At 37.3% G+C, this 19,909-nt stretch overlaps 10 protein-coding genes across 25 annotated transcripts; 6 read left to right on the top strand and 4 right to left on the bottom strand.

Annotated features, from left to right (window-relative positions):
* Positions 1-122: 122 nt before the first annotated feature.
* Positions 123-1,094, top strand: AT1G48150 (MADS-box transcription factor family protein; the record flags this gene model as incomplete). Its single annotated transcript, NM_103711.1, has 1 exon — positions 123-1,094. One exon carries the CDS (start codon positions 123-125, stop codon positions 1,092-1,094), a length of 972 nt encoding a protein of 323 aa, NP_175249.1.
* A 129-nt stretch (positions 1,095-1,223) lies between these two features.
* AT1G48160 (signal recognition particle 19 kDa protein, putative / SRP19) lies at positions 1,224-3,750 on the bottom strand. 2 transcript variants are annotated; one of them, NM_103712.3, is made up of 5 exons: positions 3,515-3,750; positions 3,285-3,418; positions 2,836-3,012; positions 2,648-2,747; positions 1,224-1,665 (listed from the first exon to the last, which is right to left on the bottom strand). In NM_103712.3, exons 3-5 carry the CDS (start codon positions 3,010-3,012, stop codon positions 1,505-1,507), a joined length of 438 nt encoding a protein of 145 aa, NP_175250.1. In that variant the 5' UTR covers positions 3,285-3,418; positions 3,515-3,750; the 3' UTR covers positions 1,224-1,504. The 2 variants fall into 2 exon arrangements, with proteins under 2 accessions (NP_175250.1, NP_001323146.1); NM_001333300.1 differs by lacking the exon at positions 3,515-3,750 and having other exon boundaries at positions 1,256-1,665; positions 3,285-3,473.
* AT1G48170 (proteasome assembly chaperone) lies at positions 3,489-4,972 on the top strand. The gene is made up of 5 exons (NM_103713.3): positions 3,489-3,709; positions 3,803-3,871; positions 3,961-4,036; positions 4,118-4,182; positions 4,284-4,972. The coding sequence occupies exons 1-5, from the start codon at positions 3,536-3,538 to the stop codon at positions 4,359-4,361; spliced, it is 462 nt and encodes a 153-aa protein (NP_564522.1). The 5' UTR covers positions 3,489-3,535; the 3' UTR covers positions 4,362-4,972.
* A 117-nt stretch (positions 4,973-5,089) lies between these two features.
* emb2191 (Cytidine/deoxycytidylate deaminase family protein) lies at positions 5,090-7,066 on the top strand. 6 transcript variants are annotated; one of them, NM_103714.4, is made up of 7 exons: positions 5,090-5,264; positions 5,639-5,739; positions 5,815-5,852; positions 5,963-6,029; positions 6,237-6,396; positions 6,482-6,664; positions 6,749-7,057. In NM_103714.4, exons 2-7 carry the CDS (start codon positions 5,683-5,685, stop codon positions 6,790-6,792), a joined length of 549 nt encoding a protein of 182 aa, NP_564523.3. In that variant the 5' UTR covers positions 5,090-5,264; positions 5,639-5,682; the 3' UTR covers positions 6,793-7,057. The 6 variants fall into 6 exon arrangements, with proteins under 6 accessions (NP_564523.3, NP_001321516.1, NP_001321517.1 ...); NM_001333303.1 differs by having other exon boundaries at positions 5,123-5,739; positions 6,749-7,066; NM_001333305.1 differs by having other exon boundaries at positions 5,123-5,264; positions 5,815-6,029; positions 6,749-7,066.
* A 2-nt stretch (positions 7,067-7,068) lies between these two features.
* Positions 7,069-9,186, bottom strand: AT1G48180 (target of trans acting-siR480/255 protein; the record flags this gene model as incomplete). Of its 4 annotated transcripts, none has more annotated exons than NM_001333307.1 (4): positions 7,069-7,499; positions 7,589-7,968; positions 8,368-8,459; positions 9,153-9,186. In NM_001333307.1, the coding sequence occupies 3 exons, from the start codon at positions 8,441-8,443 to the stop codon at positions 7,251-7,253; spliced, it is 705 nt and encodes a 234-aa protein (NP_001322776.1). In that variant the 3' UTR covers positions 7,069-7,250. The 4 variants fall into 4 exon arrangements, with proteins under 4 accessions (NP_001322776.1, NP_001322777.1, NP_001322775.1 ...); NM_001333306.1 differs by having other exon boundaries at positions 7,574-7,968; NM_001333308.1 differs by lacking the exon at positions 9,153-9,186 and having other exon boundaries at positions 7,175-7,218; positions 7,251-7,499; positions 8,368-8,443.
* Positions 9,187-9,285: 99 nt separating this feature from the next.
* Positions 9,286-9,889, bottom strand: AT1G48190 (Galactose oxidase/kelch repeat superfamily protein; the record flags this gene model as incomplete). The annotated part of the gene is made up of 4 exons (NM_103716.1): positions 9,286-9,347; positions 9,458-9,547; positions 9,622-9,783; positions 9,820-9,889. The coding sequence occupies 4 exons, from the start codon at positions 9,887-9,889 to the stop codon at positions 9,286-9,288; spliced, it is 384 nt and encodes a 127-aa protein (NP_175253.1).
* A 1,094-nt stretch (positions 9,890-10,983) lies between these two features.
* On the top strand, positions 10,984-11,510 carry AT1G48195 (Zinc finger C-x8-C-x5-C-x3-H type family protein). Its single transcript, NM_202259.1, has one exon — positions 11,061-11,510. It carries the CDS (start codon positions 11,075-11,077, stop codon positions 11,321-11,323), a length of 249 nt encoding a protein of 82 aa, NP_973988.1. The 5' UTR covers positions 11,061-11,074; the 3' UTR covers positions 11,324-11,510.
* Positions 11,490-13,063, bottom strand: AT1G48200 (uncharacterized protein). Its single transcript, NM_103717.3, has 3 exons — positions 12,960-13,063; positions 12,275-12,580; positions 11,490-11,848 (listed from the first exon to the last, which is right to left on the bottom strand). Exons 2-3 carry the CDS (start codon positions 12,576-12,578, stop codon positions 11,796-11,798), a joined length of 357 nt encoding a protein of 118 aa, NP_175254.2. The 5' UTR covers positions 12,579-12,580; positions 12,960-13,063; the 3' UTR covers positions 11,490-11,795.
* A 93-nt stretch (positions 13,064-13,156) lies between these two features.
* Positions 13,157-17,056, top strand: AT1G48210 (Protein kinase superfamily protein). 7 transcript variants are annotated; one of them, NM_001333309.1, is made up of 9 exons: positions 13,287-13,939; positions 14,244-14,358; positions 14,457-14,707; positions 14,875-15,001; positions 15,120-15,393; positions 15,634-15,766; positions 16,087-16,173; positions 16,387-16,669; positions 16,778-17,029. In NM_001333309.1, the coding sequence occupies exons 2-8, from the start codon at positions 14,277-14,279 to the stop codon at positions 16,522-16,524; spliced, it is 1,092 nt and encodes a 363-aa protein (NP_001319171.1). In that variant the 5' UTR covers positions 13,287-13,939; positions 14,244-14,276; the 3' UTR covers positions 16,525-16,669; positions 16,778-17,029. The 7 variants fall into 7 exon arrangements, with proteins under 7 accessions (NP_175255.1, NP_001319171.1, NP_001321079.1 ...); NM_001333310.1 differs by having other exon boundaries at positions 13,354-14,141; positions 16,778-17,056; NM_103718.5 differs by having other exon boundaries at positions 13,157-13,310; positions 16,387-17,056.
* A 532-nt stretch (positions 17,057-17,588) lies between these two features.
* AT1G48220 (Protein kinase superfamily protein) lies at positions 17,589-19,681 on the top strand (the record flags this gene model as incomplete). The annotated part of the gene is made up of 7 exons (NM_103719.5): positions 17,589-17,670; positions 17,771-18,021; positions 18,167-18,293; positions 18,402-18,678; positions 18,788-18,920; positions 19,187-19,273; positions 19,471-19,681. The coding sequence occupies 7 exons, from the start codon at positions 17,589-17,591 to the stop codon at positions 19,606-19,608; spliced, it is 1,095 nt and encodes a 364-aa protein (NP_175256.4). The 3' UTR covers positions 19,609-19,681.
* Positions 19,682-19,909: the final 228 nt, after the last annotated feature.

Raw genomic sequence — 19,909 nt, forward strand, 5'->3', positions numbered from 1 at the left:
ATACCGACATTAGTATTATCTAATCTCTATATATTTGTGCTTTGCCTCTACTCTCTTTTCACTCTCTCTTTTTCTCTCGATTCCATTATCTCTCTCTGTAAGACACAAAACAAACCCTAATAATGCAGTCGTCGAACGTAACTGATTGCACAATGAGGAAAAGAGGAACAAAAAGAAAGATTGAAATTGAGAAACGCATGACTAAACAACAACGATCCGTCGCTTGCAGCAAACGCCGTCCCACACTCTTCTCCAAAGCGGCTGATCTTTGCCTTCTCTCCGGAGCCAACATAGCCGTTTTTGTAACTTCTCCTGACGAGAACTCCGATGTCGTTTATTCATTCTCGGGCTACTCTCATGCCTCTGAAATTGTTGACTGTTACCTCAACAACAAGTCTCCTCCCAAGACTACTATTAACCCTGAATCAGCCAAGTTTTGGTGGGAAGAGCCCGATCTTTACCGTGATTGTGACGATCTGTCTGAGTTAAGAATCATCGAAGATCGTTTGATGAGAACGAAGAAGCATCTCATGGATTATCTTGAGAAGAAAGAAAAATCACACTCTGTTTCTAAATCCGATCAAAACCCTAACAACGACAGTGGGTCTTCTTCTTCGTCTTCTCAAATTGCTTCTGATTTTGGTCAAAACCCTAGTACCTTGTCTCCGTCTTCCTTAAAAATTGTTTCTTTTGATCAGAACTCTTACTCCTCACTTGAGCCTTCGTCACAAGTTACTACTTGTTTTGATCAAAACCCTGTTTTCTCTGTTGGCAGCGAGTCATCATCTGATCAATCTCGTTACTTGGTGAATGAAGATTCTGGATTTGTTGACGGCCTCTTATGTGAAACAGAGGAAGAGAATAACGGAATGCGTCTTCCCCAAGAAACACAAACACAACCGATGTTCACAGAGGAGGATCAGAGCTTTTGGGAAAACCTAGATGTCGACGACGTGTTTGGTCTTTTTAAGGACGACAACAATCTTGAGGTTCCTCTTCAAGATCATTCCTCAACCAACGAAGACGACGAGTTATTGATCGACATAAGTGAATACTTAAGCGAAGAAGCAATGGAATGCCCATGTTTTAGTTAGTTCTCACAGCTTGATTAAGCACGATCTCATAGTTAATTACGGTTTTAGTTAGTTCATTAGGTAATTACCATTTATGTTGTTGTGTGTAACGATCTATAGATATCTGTTTTATCTCAACTCTTTTGATTCTGTAATTTCGATTTTGGTTATGGCTGTGGTTAGTGAGACTAATTGTGGTGAATTACAATATCTTTATGTTCCCTTTTTAGGCATTCTTTCTTGTCTAATGTCAATGGATGATGCCAAAAAGAAGAAGTAGAATGGTGAAAACAAAGTAGCTTAGGGTTGAAAGAGACGATGTTCTATTTGAAACATTGTTACACCTGCAAACACCTTTGTGTTCTTCTCAGAAAGTTAAAGAGATTAAAAGCCATAAAATCTGATGAGAGAGAGGGAGGGCTTGGCTTGTTTTATCTCTTCTTCTTGCCACCTTTGCCTGACTTTGAAGAAGTTCCAGAGGTTGAAGTTGTGGCCTGAGGTTCCTGCTTCTTCGCTTTCTGAGCTTCCTGCTTCTTTACTCTCTCTGGATGTCTTGGTACCAACTCTGCAATTTTCTGCATCAGATGCTTCCCTGCAAAATATATATCAACACAAGAGCACATCATCATATGTCTGTAGGAAACAACTTGCAGTGTTCTCACAGGTGGACTCTTTTCGTTCAAAGCATGCAAAGCAGCAAGCCAAAAGTATATTCATATAATTACACTTTCCTGGGCATGATAAGGATATAAGGTCAAAGTAAGCACAAACGTCTAAAAAACCAGCAATGTGGAAAATGGTTTTATCAACAGTATCAAATGCGTACGCATACACAAACACAAACACAAACACAAACGCATCTGAAGTCTTGCAATTTGTCAAAAAATGCTTGAAATAAACAAGTTCTATATAGGTTATTTCTGTATCTGAGTCTGCTGTGACCATATGCGACAATAACAACCAAAAAAATTCAAGATATAGCACAATGAATTGAAAAAGAATTTGTGAAGAAGAAAATCAGATAAACTTAGCATAAGGTGATATTTCGGTAACACTATCATAACAAACATAAATATCTAAAGACTCAGATAATTGCTGCGGTAAGTTCCATGTGCATAGGATTGAAATATACATAATGTATAACAGCTTGTTTCCCCACATGAGAATAATGATACTGACCATAAATGAAAAATGTATGGATCCCTGGAACAGCTCATAAAGCCTCCAGATCAAAGATTGAAATTGGTGATGATGACTAAATTATCAATGAAAAAGTTTGATTCAGGGTTGTATGTGATAAAACAAAGCAGAAAGTTAAGATTAGCGACCAGAGATTTGATAACAAGCAGGCTAGTATCAGGCAACATTTGTCGGAAGATTGAAGAAGTCCAAACATGGGTAACAAGGAGAGATCTTAACAACACAACAAGAGTAAGTAAAGTAAATAAAGCAGATTCCATTTTCTAGCTTAATCTGATTGATCACACTAGGATAACATTAAAAGAAAACACAAAAGACAAAAATGTTCTACAGCGATCGGAGATATAATCAGGAGTACAGATGAGAGGTCTTACTTGAAGTAATGGCTGGATTGAGTAAAGTACCATCTTCTCTTTTCAATTGCACCCTCACTCTCCCTACTTGCATGAAATCTCGCGGGTATGCTTTGTCAATCTAACAAATACCAGAATATCTCAAATCAAAGACTGTGTTTAAAGACATAACATTCTCCTATAACCCCAATTAGAAGAAGAAGAATTACCTCGACGGCACTAGGGAGTTTCAAATGCTTGCAACAATCACTAATCTCGATGCAATTCGGGTTCTCACATGACTTACTCACACTGATTCTTCTTCCCTCAGCTACAGTTTTCTTTGAGTTAATATAGACTGGATATATCACTACCCATTTCTTAATGTTTATCGTTCCACTATCCATCTACATATCAAGAACGAAGCAGATTAATCCAACTGCTCTTAAATCACAACAGAAAACGTTATGATTGGATAAAAGCAACATCAAAATCTGAACCCAACATTTGAAATCCACGAAATAGGCGATTAAATCCATAACAAATTATACAGATCTGTTTCGATCTCAAGCATAGAGAACCCAAATCGTATACATGCGCAAGAAGAAAGATAACTACTATTTGACCCCACGAAAGATCAATGGATGCTGAATTTAACACAGAGAGAAGAGAAACGAACCAGGGATCAGATTCGGAAAATTCAGGAAGTGAAATTGCTCGGATCAGAGATGCTCGTATCGCCGGAGAAGAGCAACGACGGAGAAAGAGGAATTTCGCAATTGAGATTTATACCATCTAAAAACTTGAGCCGGTCTAAACCGTATTTAACCGTACCAAATCAGATTTAACCGGAGATGAAAAAGTGAAATTGATTTTCATAAGAAGAAGAAGAGCCAAAGAGGACCTGACTTTTCTCGGACTTGGGAGACAATGGAGACTGAATACGACCAAGTTCTTCGATCCGTTGCTCAGGTGAACATCGCCGACCAAATCGGAGAATCCGACGACGTAGAAAGAGACGGAAACGGCGTAAAAGTTTCGTGCTTCACTGAAGTTTTCGATGATGTTACTATCCAGTTCCAGATCATCCGTCTCGCGAAACAGGTTCCCGCCAATAAACTTAGCTTGGTCCTTTTAACCTAATTCTCAAGTCTTTGAGCTTCGTCGGAACTAAAATTGGACTTAATCGAACTACAGATTTACGTATGGGTCGGTTGCAATTCCGCCAAATTTGGGAGTTTGTACGCAGCCGCTTCAACACGACCGGTGAGCTCAGTAAAAACCTTGATTCTAACTAAAGCAGCAATTTTTAGGGTTTCTGTTTAAATTGATGTTTTTTTTTGTTTCTATGGCAGAGCAATACAGTGAGTGTTACATCGGTACTTGGTGGAACATCTGATAACACTGGATCTGGCATTGCGCGTAGATTAGGTTAGACTCTGATTATAACAATTCTTGCAATTTCAAATCCTTTTCTTTCTTGATGATTCAGTGTATTTTTCTGTGTTCTAGTGTTGAAGACTGGTCTCAATATAATACTGGCTTGCAACATCCCTAAAAACAATCCCTTGCTTGAGGTTCTTCTTTTTACTTGAGCTATTGTATTATAGAAATGTGAAAGGGACTAGCTTTATTCGATAATACTCATTGTTTGTTTCTTGTTTGTGTTGTTGTGTAGGCAAAAGCTGAGAAAGTGTTGATTAGAAAGCTGATTGATCTTGGTTACACAATGTCAAAACCTGTAAGAGCAACATAACCCAATTTAGCTGTTTCTTGAGGTTGTTTCTCCTTCATTGTGTCCTACCCTTTTTATACGGAAATTTGTGACTGATTCTACTAAGGTATCTTGATCGATTGGCATGAAATGATCACTTTTTTTTTGGTTTTCGATAAGTTTTCTTGGCATTGTATCTTGAAGATACTATCTTCTCCCCATTTCGTAGCTGCATTCATCTGCATAATGCTCGATGAGAAATGTTTAAAGCGTTTATTACTTCGACCACAAAACAAAGAGAGAGTTGGTTCCTTGTTCATGACTTTCAAATGTGTTTGTTTTCTTATTCTTCTTGCCGATTTGGCGTGATTTCTTCACCTAATTTGGAATATAGTTATGGTGATGCAATATTTGCATGTTTGATCTTTTGTTCGGTAAAAAGGCAAATCCTTTGGACATACCAAAGTGTCAAACTATATGATGAAACCATTCTTCTTTCCCTCTATATTTGTCACTTGATGATCTGTACTATTGAATTGATACAGAGTTACCACCAAGAATTAGATGATGTGTGTATATTGACGTCTATATAAAAATCAGAAGTTGTTTTGGCATCTAACCTTTAAATTTGTGAACTCTCTGACCAAATGTAAATAAAAAGAATTGATTTTTTTGGTTTGGTTCGGTTTGGCCTTACACACGGAAACTAATTGGACCCGAATAAACCGAAATTGAACAAAACCCTAAATTATGTTTTACTTCACTCTTCAATAAATCATGATTTTCTTTTAAACTTTTTATATCCATAAACGACGACGTTTTGGCTGGCATATGGTTTGGGTTTTTCACAAAATTTAGGATTGATATTTTTAGTTTTTTATTCTCAGAGACGATTGTGAGGAAGCTTGTTGATCGTTGCGGTCTGAGTAAGCGAGTAGATCATTGGTTTGTCTCTTCTTTCTTACTTCGATTCTTTGCTTCATCCAGAATAATCACAGTTCCAATTCTATTACCTTTCTTTTTGGTGTTTGTGACTCTTATGTTCATAGCTCTTCTGTTGAATTCACAAGCATTGTTTTCTTTTTGATCTGATTCATCCCTGAGAGCATAATGTGATTAGTTGTATTCCTGACACTCCTCTGTTACGTGTATTTTACTATTTAGTTTCAGTTTTGGTAGACACATATAAACTGAGAACATTGCAAGTAAAAAAAAAAGAGTTTTCTTTGAGAAATTTCTCTTTAGAATGGATATGCCAAAGAGTATCCTGATCCTCTACTTAGCTATATAACTAGGGATTTTTGAATCTTTGCTATCAGGTTTTGTTATTTACTTTCTCTGGCCAAGCCAACTATAAAAGTTAATGGAAGAGGACCATTGTGAGGATTCTCATAATTATATGGGTTTTGCTCTGCATCAGGTAAAACTAGTATTGGTTCTATAATACTGCAAAAGTTAGTTTGTTGCTTTTGAGTTGATTTCCCTATGCCTGCAGGCTAAACTTGCTCTGGAGGCTCTTGAAGTTCCCGTGGGGTCTCTATTTTTTTGCTTTGGCTTCATACCAATTTGTGTTTCGTACCAGTGTATCAATTAATGTCATATAGGATAACTAATGCGTTTTCTTTCTGGTTTGTGTGGACCAGATGTGTTTTTCTTGAGGACGGTAAGGTCATTGCTTCAGGGCGAAACCGAACAAATGAGACACGCAATGTAATTATTCAAACCTTTACAAGTAACTAAGCTTGATTTGTTATACATGTTCTAGTTATAAGCTACTGTCTTCATTCATTTATTGGATAGTCTATTTTTTTCACTGTTTCTCTCTATCTTGTTTTATTGAGTGACTCAGAAACGTATGATTGTTACTTCGGTTTATTCATCTATATTAAGGCATTTGTTACAATGTGGTTTGAACAGGCCACAAGACATGCAGAGATGGAAGCAATTGATCAGCTTGTCGGACAGTGGCAGAAAGATGGACTCTCACCTTCACAAGTCGCTGAGAAATTCTCGAAATGTGTTCTTTATGTAACATGTGAACCTTGCATAATGTGTGCATCGGCCTTATCGTTTCTCGGTATGAATCCTTACGCTGAATTAGACAGTTTGTTTGTTCTGTTTTGTTTCTGATGAGAGGTGATATACTCTGCTCTTAATTGAAGGTATCAAGGAAGTGTATTATGGATGTCCAAATGATAAATTTGGGGGATGTGGTTCCATTTTGTCGCTTCACTTAGGTAGTGAGGAAGCTCAAAGAGGAAAAGGATACAAGTGCAGAGGAGGAATAATGGCAGAAGAAGCTGTCTCTCTTTTCAAATGTTTCTATGAGCAAGGCAATCCCAACGGTAATAGCTCTCCCTTTAACTTGTACACTTCTATTCCTTGATAAAACATCTTGAAAGATCCTTTGTTTATTATTTGGGGTTTAGCTCCAAAGCCACACCGCCCTGTTGTTCAAAGAGAGAGGACTTGAGGTGAACGTATCGTTAAAACTGAAGTTCTTCGGCTTCTGCAACAACAACAATCAGACCTGAAGATTACACTCACAGTCCAGTTCAAACAACAACAATCCAGAGCAGAAGCCATAATTTGGGACTCCAAAAGCTTATTTATTAGTTTTGGATTTTATTCACATATATGACAATCAAAATAACATGTTTTGTTATCAAATCATGGCTACTTCCTGCAAACGAGGACTGACTTTAACAAAACTAAAACATAAACAATTCAAGGGGTCTAAGATCAGGAGCTGAAATGCCAAATTGGTGGAACATATAACATTCTTTAGAAGTAGAAATCAACTTCTGAGCTTACAACATATCTTAAAAAGTCTCCTGAAACATTATTCTTAAACAAAAGTCTTCCACTAGTAGCATATTGTTCTCTAGATAGATAGATACTTTATTAAGAAGATAAAAAACATCTTCTTGCTTAATCCATGGATAGGCGTGGGACACAAAAATCAACAAGGTAATCTGTTCGCTTTATGCCCGTGTGTGTGCCATCCGGAGAGTATAACTGAAACCACCTGCTCATAGCCACTTTCAGAAATATGAACTTCTTGTACCATACCTTCACAGTTCCAATAGACTTCCCTTGGATCTTCTCGACTCCAACGATGATGGCATCTCTAAGTCCGACATAGCTGGCTGGCTCACCTGACGTGCCACAGTAAATGCCCTACCACACAAAAACACAAATATTATAGATCAAATGTCTCTCTCTCTCTCGTTTTATATTGAATCTTAACTAACAGTTATAGCACTTGCGTCTTGTTGAAGTTCAATGTGTGGCTTGAACACATGCAATTTTGCTCCTACTGGTTGATCCACCACCATGTCACATGCTTCCTCAATAGTCTGAGGCTCAATCACTTGTCCTTTCATCGAAACGAGATCAGGTTTATACGATGATGGGGGCGTTATCACAGATCCCAAGCGTGGCCAATCTTCTGCTTTCGGTATGCCGCCTTTGTTTAAGGCAAACTCAAGACAGTCTTTGACAGTGAGCTTGCGCCCACTGTGTGAGCCAGCAGCATTGTCCACCACATACTTAGCAGAGTACTCAGTATAGACACTATCCAGCTTAAGTGCAAACCGTGCAGAGCTTATCAGATCAAGCGCTACAACAGCAGCAGAAGCAGATTCATCTGCAAAGACAAAAACACAAATGGAAACATGAATCAAAATCTGAACGTAATTCGCATGTTACCAAGATAAGAATATGATTTGAAAACATGATAAAACGTACAATGACAAGACACGTTAAGGGTCTAACACACAATATCTGAGAGAATCTAAAACCTATCATAGCAAACAAGTTATCATAGCCAACAAGAACAAAACTTAAGACATTGGTGTAAGAATATGAGCAGAATCAACCTAATGGGTAAAGTTTTGGCTTGCACTAATATTCAGGCTAAAACTAAAGCAATGAGGCAAAGCATTGATTCAACAACATACTAGTTCTACAGCCACAATTCACTCACATCTTGCAAAGCAGAGTAGCTATGTACTTTTATGAGTATGTTCTAGAGTGGCAATTTTACCGTAATCTTGGTGTTTCGCAATCGTGCCAAGAGAGAATGCAAATTTGAAATTGGGATCATAGGGTGGGAGTGCCATCTGCAATTACTTAACCCTGAAAATTTCCAAGGTCAATAAAATACATTAATGAAATGTGAACAGAGAAAATGGAAAGAACATTAACTAAGAAGGGATCCAAAGTGAAGCGGTTTGAACAAAGAGTTTATTGTTCAGAGGCAAGTAAAAACAGATCGATGAGACGTTTGTGGCAAATTCGAGAACCAATGTGATAGCTTATATACTAAAGAATGAGCAAACTACAGTAAAGGAGGATTAAACTCTAAAACCTAACGAAGAAGCTCCTCACCGTTCACTAATCACACTAAAAATAAAAGGCAATGCACAAGCAAAACCCGTAACATACCAAAGCAAGAGCTAAACAAATCCCAACAACTTAGAACAAAGAACCCTAAAAAAGACGACATTTTTATCGAAGAAATAGCAAAAGAAGATATTTTAATGACAAAAAGAAATGTGGCTAGATCGAGAACCAATGTGATAGCTTCTTTACCAAATAATGAGAAAACTAAAGGAGGATGTATTAAACGCTAAAACCTAACTAAAAGCTCCTCATTGATCACTGAAAAAGCAAAATGCACAAGCAAAAATCCGTAACAAACCCTAATACGTGACTAAAAGCTCCTCATTTGTTCACTAATCACACACTGAAAGGCAAAAACCGTAACAAAGCAAAACAAAATCCTAACTTAGAGAAAAAAACCTAAAATGTAACACTAATCGCACTTACAAAGGGAAACTCACAAGCAGAGGAAGCAGAGTAGTAACGCAAAGGAAGCTAAAAGGAATCGGTAGAACATTGTAGTATTTATAGACAAGAGAATGGGTTAATCGAAAAAACCCTAGAGAGAGGACAGATGTCATCATCTTGCGTTGTCAAACGTATCGAGGGCTGCGAGAATCGCTACTTTCTCCGTACAAGCAACTTTCATCACCTCCTTGCTATGTTTTTGTTTCGTCGTTTTCTTCCAACTTTTTTGAAGATGACCGTTGTGCCTTAGATGACGTCGCTTTAGTATTGGTCTTCATCTTTACCTGGCCCAAGACCATTCACTTGCTTCCAAAAGTTTCCCTTATAGTCATACCAATGGAAGAGTCCGTGAAACCTATAGAACAAGACGTTGTCTATCACACAACAAAACAACTATAGTACACTTCATTACTTATATTAATATATAATCCTACCGGGTTCCATCTACCTTCTTTGGGATTGTAAACCACCGCAGACTTATCTGAGTCATAACCAAAGAGGTAGAATTTTCCACCAAGTCCCAAGCTTTTGTGTTCAGCTACACTTTCATTCCGTATCACCGCGCTAGGGCTAGTCACAGAGCTCCAAGTGTGAGTCTTTGGATCAAACCCTTAAACCCAGTCCACAGAATTGCGATCTTCACAACCTCCTGCTACATATATCTTCCCCTCAAGTAGACTTACAGTGGAGGAAGAGGAGCTCCGGTCCACCCGCATGCTTAAAGTTTGGTTCTATGTGTGAGACTTCCAATCCAAGACAGAGACTCTAGAAGAAGAAGGCACATCCCCGCCAATTTTGTACATCTTACAACGGTAACCATATGATTCGAGGAATGCGATTGTGGAGGAGGAGAAGTGGGAGATGGTTGGATTAGGATTGGGACGTAAATTTTGCCACTTGAATTATTCTTCTTCATTCGGTTAGGTATTTGGCAGAGAGTGTACCAACGAGGGTTAGATTAGTGTCAGGAGGGAACCGTAAGCACAAATAGAGACAGCTCTCGGCGTGGCCTAGGAGAGAGCGGGTCTTGTAAAGCTCCGGTGAAGTTACGAGAGATCGAAAGCTCTTGGAGACTAAGGAAAGATTAGGATAGTACAATCTAGAAGACGTGTGCAATGCAGCCCAATAGCAAATCATAGGGAAGTGCCAGTTGCGTTGTCGTCGTCATTTTCTATCATAGGGTTTGATCAAACTTTTGATTTCTTCTACTTCTTCTTGAGAGAGTTGTCTAGGGATCGATCAATTTAGATATAGTTATCATTTACCAAAATACCGTTCATTTAATCTTAATAGGCCTCAAAACCTAAATCTGAAAATTCTTAGGTTAGAAATAAAGAGCCTTGGCTCACACGGTACATTGATTGATCGAATAATGGTTCACAAGTTTTGTGATTGGGTCACCAGATCGATCCGGCCTCCGATTACATTATTAGTGATTTTCATATTTAACTTTTGTATTCATTACTTTTATATTTTAATTTTAGGAACATGCTTAATAAAGGTGGAGTTTTTTTAAATATTCAAAAAAAAAGGTGGAGTTTTTGCTGTCAAAATAATAATAATCTAATTTTAAGAAAACGACTTATGTCACATGTAGTTTATGTTAAGAAGATTTATATGATTAAAATGTATTTATCTAAAATATTAGCAAAATAAAATCCACTAAATATTAATTAAGTAATAATTAAATGAAAAAATATAAATATAGCATCATGATATTATAATTTTGTTTAAATACAATTATAACTAAAACAATAAATATTAAAGATGATACTATCTTTCTTCAAAACATGTCATTTTAGTATTCAATGCTAGATTTTCTTCTGGTAATATATATAGATTATAGGTAGAAGAGATATACAAGTACATGCAAACAATATAATACTAGGAGAAGAGAAAATATGTCTGAAGAAAAATTCCCAGAACGTCCAGGCGAACCAGAGTGCAGCTATTATCTTAGAACTGGAAACTGTTATCTGAAACAAAACTGCAAATACCATCACCCGAAGAATATAACGCCGAGCGAGCCTCAATGTACTCTCAATGACAAGGGCTTACCATTAAGACCTGGTCAAGCCATTTGCCCGCATTACAGTCGCTTCGGCATTTGCAGATCCGGTCCGACTTGTAAATTCGACCATTTTACCTAACCATCATCCTCAACTTGCAAATGATAAATTTGAAACTGATATTCCTTATCTCGTGTTTATTTTCAATAATATTCTAATATCTATGTTTTATTTACTCTTTATATGTATGAAAGGATGTTATTAATCTAAGGATCAAGTTAATCACCATGGTATCAAATTTTCATTTCATGTAACAAAATTGGATTTTTCTTTTCAAGTTTACCCAACAAACAAGGCTTTGTCGTCTCCAAATTTTGGACTAATGGTACATAGTGAAAGCCTTAAGAATCAACCCAAAGGAGGGTCTTACCTTATTTTAGGAGCTTTGTCCATACCAGGAGGTACAAAAAAAAAAGATCACAACAACAGACAATAGATGCCAAACTAGTTTACAAGTGCAATTTATGCAAATGATGAGACTAAATGCTAATCTTTACTTTAGCCGAGTGAATAATTTGAAGTGAAATGAACCTACCAAAAATTTAACAACCTCTCATATCATGATCTTGGGAGTGGACACTTTAGAATCTTCCTTGGCTGTGTCACCTGGAAGAAAGAACATAAAACCAGTTAGTGAACACACAGCTAATCTCCGAAAGGCGGCTTCTAATCATGTTCATATCTATTTCCCTTCATGTTACACTCTAAATCATATCGATTCTAACCCCATTTCTCTTTGAATTCAATACGTGCGTCAGGTTTTCTTTATCAACCCCACCAATCTAGCCTAGTTTGTACTTGCACAGATGTAAATTGATGTATCAAACAGTGATACCTAACCACACATTCTCAAACCAGTAAGCCCTCTTCTGTTGTTAAATCTAGGGAAAGTATTTGTTTGTTCTACAAGTGACATATAGACAAACATGACTACTCTAGTTTGTATAGATATGTAATAAACAAACATCTAAGAGAACAATTCTATACAGATAATTGCTGATACAAGCAAAAGAGAGGGCTGAGAGTAATCACCAGATTGATTGGTTGTGGTGGTAACTTCACCATAGATGGCCTTAAGCGTCGACAAAGGAACAACCGCGGCATTACCCGCAGAGGCAGCTTCAGCAAAGAGCTGCTGTTTCCACTCCCACATGGTGAGTTTCATTGCCTTATTAGACTTGAAGAGTGACTCCTTCTGCTCTGCTAAGGCCTCAACATACTTCTGCTGTTTATCAGATCTCAATCCCAAAACCACAAACGATACTCCTAGACACGTGTTTATCACAGCATTGTTGTTCATTGCTTCCGAGAGAAACATTGCAATCTTGTTCGCCATTCCTGTGTAGTCAAATCCATCAGTCAAAGGAATACATATTAGCAACTATCAACCAAAACCATGCACTGTGAGCACAACAAACTCAGGTAAAGCTGAATATGAACACAGAGATTGTTGTATCTAAGAACATTCAAACATTAGTTAAATGATGAAATCACCAAATTTTGTTGGAATCGATAACAAATGGTGTCATTTTGGCTACATACTCTATATTATGTGGAGATGGTGATGCTGATTTTACAATTAGAGATCAATCAGATCGATCAATAAGCTAAACAACGAATCCAGGAAACAAATAATGAAATTGAAGCAAGAAAAACAAGGAATCTGGGAGGCTAAATCGGAATGAGTAACGAAGTTTAAGAACGAAGAAAGGCTCACCCGAAATGAAAGATGCGTTGACGGCTACGGCGGCGAGGTTTGATACGACGGCGACGAGAGAGAAATCGCTTCCGTTCCAATACTAAAGGTTGTTTTGGGGATATGACTGTAATTCTAAAACAATGTTAGGGGTATTTAGGTATTTCAACACTTTTGCCAAGTAAGTAAAGTACGCAACAGTGATCATTAAGATATTTGTTTTAAAAGTGTTAAAGACGATCATTCATCATCAACACTAACACTTTTTCAAATTGTCGTCTAAAGTCTCTAAAACCACCATCGAAGTCTTGACAGAGAGAATTCGAATCGGACAGAGAATTTCTTCCGTAGTTTTTCTTGTAAGCGAAAAAGGTAAATAAAAGCTTTTTCTTCTTCCTCTGTTACGAGTTTCTCTTTTTGGTACTTTCCTTAAATGTCAAAAACCCTTTTTTAAGAACCGAGGGTTTCGAATTTCAGGTTGATTTTGATGATTAAAGGGAATATCGTAATTGATTTCATGTTTTTCAAGTTTGAAATCTGTATCCTAGGTTAAAACCTCGTTGACTTGTGAAAAGTCTAGGTCTACGGAACATAAAATGTCTCTTTCTTGTTGTTGGTGTTTGAGATTTTGATCGGTTCATCATGTAGATGAACAATGAACTATGTACTTCTTCTGATATTTGGCTTTATTTATGTGAATTTTTTTTGATTTTTCATAATTCTGTTTTTGTAAATGCTCAAAAACCTTATCCTTATAACTATTCTTATTTTTGTTTTTACTGATAACTACTCTGTGAAGTTCTCTGAAAGTTTTCTTCTTTTTGGTTATTACTATGAGAAAATCTTGTTTTGCAACACCATTTACTGAAAATTTGTGTCTGAATATGTTCATGTTCGTGCACACGGCATGATTAGCCAAATGCACAAGCTTACTCATTTGCACATCTTAGAGAAATTCTTCCAATCTTTTCTTTTTGGAAACTATTTGCTAGCTTTTGTTGGTAACATAAGTGCCTTTACCTTGTAATATTAAGCTTAGATAGCCGAATCGTGTTTGCAAAACTGTTTATTGTGCTTGTATTTTACCTTGTTTATATATATAGTTTCATAAACAGGAGATACTAGAATCTTACTCTGCAAAGCTGTTCATTTTTCTGTGTCTATTCTTCATGCCTATAGTTTGGTGCAAACTGTTTATTAGAGGTCTGTGTCTGAACAATCTCTTTGTTATCAATAAGTTTCAGAAGCTGCTCAAACCTTGTTTCTTACCACTGTTTTGTTGACATTTTGTCTTTTCTCTTTTAGAAGTTTAGTTAGCTCGTGTGAGAGAAGGGTGTAATGAGCTGTTTTGGTTGGTGTGGGAGTGAGGATTTTCGCAACGCTACTGACACTGGCCCAAGGCCAGCGCATAACCCAGCAGGTAGCTCAGTTCCTATTTCAACTGTATTACTTGTCAGTGTTTCTGTTAGTTTCCATCCTTTGGCATCCAAGTTAATGGGATTTTTAATTGTTATAAAGGTTACAATGGAGGCCACTACCAAAGAGCTGATCCACCCATGAACCAGCCTGTTATTCCCATGCAGCCTATTTCTGTACCAGCCATTCCAGTGGATGAGCTGAGAGATATAACTGATAACTATGGTTCAAAGACCTTGATCGGCGAGGGTTCTTATGGAAGAGTGTTTTATGGTGTTCTTAAAAGCGGTGGTGCAGCTGCCATCAAGAAACTTGACTCTAGTAAGCAGCCAGATCAAGAATTTCTTTCCCAGGTAGATACTATAAAGTATATCACTGCATTTTTTATCTTGTACAATATCGCCAAAAACAGCTTAACCTAGTTCTTATGTCCTATGTGCAAATAGTCCAGCATCAAACCACTCCCTTGGGAATGTTCTGTCTACTTTTGTTTTGTTACTGACGTAGAAGCTTTTAACAGATATCAATGGTTTCGAGATTGCGACATGACAATGTTACTGCACTTATGGGCTATTGTGTTGATGGCCCTCTCCGTGTTCTTGCTTATGAATTTGCTCCTAAAGGATCTCTTCATGATACTCTTCATGGTGAGTGATTAAATGTGAACCGTTGCTTAGATATGGATTAGTCACTCAATACTTAACTATCTAGAAAGTAAGATACAGGAGGAAGAAACTAATGAAACGTGGTGACTCTTTGGTGCAGGCAAAAAAGGTGCCAAAGGAGCACTTAGAGGTCCTGTTATGACGTGGCAACAGAGAGTCAAAATCGCCGTTGGTGCGGCCAGAGGACTTGAGTACTTGCATGAGAAGGTGAGCCCTCAGGTTATCCACCGAGACATCAAATCCAGCAACGTACTTCTGTTTGATGATGATGTTGCCAAAATTGGTGATTTTGATCTGTCTGATCAAGCCCCTGACATGGCTGCTCGCCTTCACTCAACTCGTGTGCTAGGAACCTTTGGCTACCACGCTCCAGAGTAACGTCTTTTTCAAGATTTTCTTTACCTTGAAAAGATTTTTTTCAGTTTCTTTCATTCAGACTAAACCATGGGTTACATGTCTTCATTCAAAAATGTTTGGTTCTCATGCTCTAATGTTATGAGTCACTTTTTCATTCACATGGATTTCGTTCCTCTTATCACTTTTTAATTACCCTTATGTGTCTATTGCATCTTTGACGAATCTATGCTTACACCTTTTTGTGTAATGTATTTCAGATATGCAATGACAGGAACGTTGAGCTCAAAGAGCGATGTGTACAGTTTTGGCGTTGTTCTGCTGGAGCTCCTAACTGGTCGTAAACCAGTCGATCATACCTTACCGCGTGGACAACAAAGTCTAGTGACATGGGTATGTTTAGTGCGATCTTCTCTGCTTCTAATTCTGGTTTGCCGCATCGATAAGAGAGGCTTTTAAGAAGACCAAATTTATAATAAACTCATTTAGTCTGTTGAAAATTACAAAAATTGGGTCAAAACCTCAAAAGAACTTGGAAGAAAAAGCCCTCCATAATTAGGCCTATAGAATTGAAACTTGGGATGTTATAACAACTGAAGACGCTGGAAAAAGCCAGAATTTTGTACGAATAGATTAATGTGACTCTAAATGTTTCCTAGAAATGAGATAATACGGTTGCTCAGTAATAAAGATGTTGTGTGTTGTCGTCTCAGGCAACCCCTAAACTAAGTGAAGACAAAGTGAAGCAATGCGTTGATGCAAGACTACTCGGAGAGTACCCTCCCAAAGCTGTTGGCAAGGTATTAATCTCAAAATTGCTTTCCTCTCATTGTTTCAATAATGCGTAAAAGATTTAACTTAAGTGTATAACTTAAAAGACCAGTTTATCTTGTGAGTGCTGACATTAGAACCAACGTAGCGAAACAAAACAAGTGATAAGCGCATTCATCTACATGATTGAAACATTTCATGAGTCTGATTTTATTTGCCATATGGTGTGATATAATGATCAGCTAGCTGCAGTGGCTGCACTCTGTGTGCAATATGAGGCAAATTTCAGACCAAACATGAGCATTGTGGTGAAGGCACTTCAACCTCTTTTAAACCCTCCTCGTTCTGCTCCGCAGACTCCACATAGGAACCCCTACTGATCAAATATTCAATCCCCCATATCTCATCTTCTGATCATGATGATTCATCAAATGTGTATTATTCATTTTGGTTCTGTATTGTGTAAATTTATGGGACCTTATCTCATTAACTCTTCATTCTCAAGTCCCACTTTTCAAGACATGTGTATGTCTCTCCTCTATATCAATATATTTTATGTTTTCCTGTGAATTCAGAAAACTCATTACTAAATTCTGATACTACATTTTCATTGAGATGATGTTTTTGCTACAGATCATAGGAATTTGCAATACATGTTGCTATGCGATGCGACGGCGCCTAGAGAAATCTAGAGATCTCCTCTGTTTCAGTGCTTTGGCTGCCTGGGGGAATTTGAATGTGATTCACTGAAGCTGTATTTTAAGTATTTGACTCATATTAGACTTGTTCCAAGTAAAATAGCAACAAGGCAACAATGGTCATCTAGTTATTTAAAAAGTGGTTGACGATCATTAAGACATTTTCAAAATTCTCATCTAAAATGGTAAACAACCATGAAAGATTCGACTCCCAATAGAGAGTTTCAAGTTCTCTCTTTCTCTTTCTCTCCTTTCCTAGTTTTTTCTTGTAGCAAAAGGTAAACCTTATGCTTCTTCTTCCTCTGTTGCGAGTTTCCCTTTTGGTACTTTGCTTAAATATCAAACAACCTTTTCAAAAAGGATCTTCCTTTCGAGGGTTAGAAAGGAGTTGATTGTTTCTAACTTTTCATGTTTGAAATCCGTATCCCTATGTTATATCTCGTTGACTTATGAAAATTCTAGGTTTAGGGAACATAATGTCTCAGTTGTTCGTGTTTGACAATTTAATTGCTTGAGTAATAAAGAGAGATAAGATCATTGATCTTACCATTTTACTCTCTTCTCTTTGTCTTAGATAGGCAAATCTTGTTTTCAAAACTGTTTGTTGTCTATATTATCTTACACTTTCATAAGTAGGAGATAGAAGCTTAAGGTGCTATCAAACCCTTTTTTTATACCTTTTGTCACATTTTGTCTTCTGTACTATTACAGTTAAGTTAGCTCGTGTGAGAAAAGGGTGTAATATAATGAGCTGTTTTGGCTGGTGTGGGAGTGAGGATGTTCGTAATCCTGCTGACACCGGACCAAGTCAAGCACATAACTCAATAGGTAGCTCACATATTTCAACTGCACCACTTGTCTTTGTTTTTCTTATATTGTCCAGTTTTTGGCTTCTAAGTAAGTTAATAGGAATTGAATCGTTGTAAAGGTTACAATGGACGCCACCATCAAAGAGCTGATCCACCAATGAACCAACCAGTAGTTAACATGCAGCCTATCGCTGTACCAGCCATTCCAGTGGATGAACTGGAAGATATAACCGAGAACTTTAGTTCAGAGGTATTAGTCGGTAAAGGTTCATATGGAAGAGTGTTTTACGGTGTTCTTAAAAGCGGTAAAGAAGCTGCCATCAAGAAACTTTACCCTACTAAGCAGCCAGATCAAGAATTTCTTTCCCAGGTAGATACTAAAATTAAAGTACATCATTTCAGTTTTTACTAACCTTAGCTTAGACCGTATATATGGATCATTTGTTTAAATGGTCCAGCATCAAAACCACTCCTTTGGAAAATGTTCTGTTTTATGATATAGAAAACTTTAACAGGTATCAATGGTTTCAAGACTGCACCACGAAAATGTTGTAGCACTTATGGCCTATTGTGTTGATGGCCCTCTCCGTGTTCTTGCTTATGAATTTGCCACTTATGGAACTCTTCATGATGTTCTTCACGGTGAGTGTGGTTAACGTAAACCATTGCTCGGATACCGGATCACTCACTCAATAAAAACTAACATACAAGAGGGAAAAAACTATGCAATGTGGTGTTTCTTTGGTGCAGGTCAAACAGGTGTCATAGGAGCACTACAAGGTCCTGTTATGACGTGGCAACGAAGAGTCAAAATAGCTCTTGGTGCAGCCAGAGGACTTGAGTACTTGCATAAGAAGGTGAACCCTCAGGTTATCCACCGAGATATCAAAGCTAGCAACATACTTCTGTTTGATGATGATATTGCCAAAATTGGTGATTTTGATTTGTATGATCAAGCCCCTAACATGGCTGGTCGCCTTCACTCATGTCGTATGGCACTAGGAGCATCTCGTTCTCACTGTCCAGAGTAATTCCTTTTAAATATGTTCTCTATCTTGAACAGTTTGTTTGATTCAGATTAATCTAGAGGCTATATATAGACGTCTTCTTTGAACATTTTGAGTTATTTATTTCAGACATGCAATGACAGGAATATTGACCACAAAGAGCGATGTCTACAGTTTTGGCGTTGTTCTGTTGGAGCTCCTTACGGGTCGTAAACCAGTAGATCGTACCTTACCGCGTGGACAACAAAATTTAGTGACATGGGTATTGTTAAGCGTAATCTTCTTTGTTTCTGATAATGGTTTGCTTGCAATGACAAGAGAAGCTTTTAAGATCAGTCTGTAAAAATAAGTAAAAAAAACTTCAAGAAATCTTGGAGTAAATTAAAACCCTTCTTAGGCATATAGAAATGTAACTTAGGACGTTAAAGTTAACAAGAAAGTAGCTGGAATTTGTGCAAATGGATAAAACTTTTATCATAAAAGTGAAATATTGCTGCTCAATGATAAACATGTTGTGTGTTGTCTCAGGCAACCCCTAAACTAAGCAAAGACAAAGTGAAGCAATGCGTTGATGCAAGACTACTTGGAGAGTACCCTCCCAAAGCTGTTGCCAAGGTATTAATCGCATAACATTGTTTTCCTCACATTGTTTCATTGCAGCAAAAATGATTTAACTTAGAAGACTAGTTTATCTGCTGGCATTAGAATCAAAGTAGCGATATTTGTTGTCCGCATTCATCTCTCTGACAACTGAAACATTTCATGAGCCTGATTTCATTTGCTATATGCATATGGTCTGATACAATGATCAGCTAGCTGCGGTGTCTGCACGCTGTGTGCATTATGATCCAGATTTTAGACCAGACATGAGCATTGTGGTGAAGGCACTTCAACCTCTTTTAAACTCTTCTCGTTCCTCTCCTCAGACTCCACATTGGAATCCTTATTGACCAAATATTCAATCCCCCATATCTCATCTACGACTACTTCATGATGATTATCAAAGTGTATTATTCACTTTGAAGTATATTTATGTAATTTTTTGGGACCTTATCTCATTAAATCTTCATTTTAAGACCCACTTTTCGACATTTGTGTATGTCTATATTTTATCATTATTATGTTTTATGTATTTTGTGATGTAGTTTGCAATACACATCAAAATAAATAAGCACCAAATTTTGTTTGTTCAAGGTAAAGTCATGAGTTAAAAAAAAAAAAAACTCGTTTCTAAATTCTGATACTACATTT

Source organism: Arabidopsis thaliana (assembly GCF_000001735.4).
Source record: "Arabidopsis thaliana chromosome 1 sequence".
In the NCBI taxonomy this organism is placed as follows: domain Eukaryota; kingdom Viridiplantae; phylum Streptophyta; class Magnoliopsida; order Brassicales; family Brassicaceae; genus Arabidopsis; species Arabidopsis thaliana.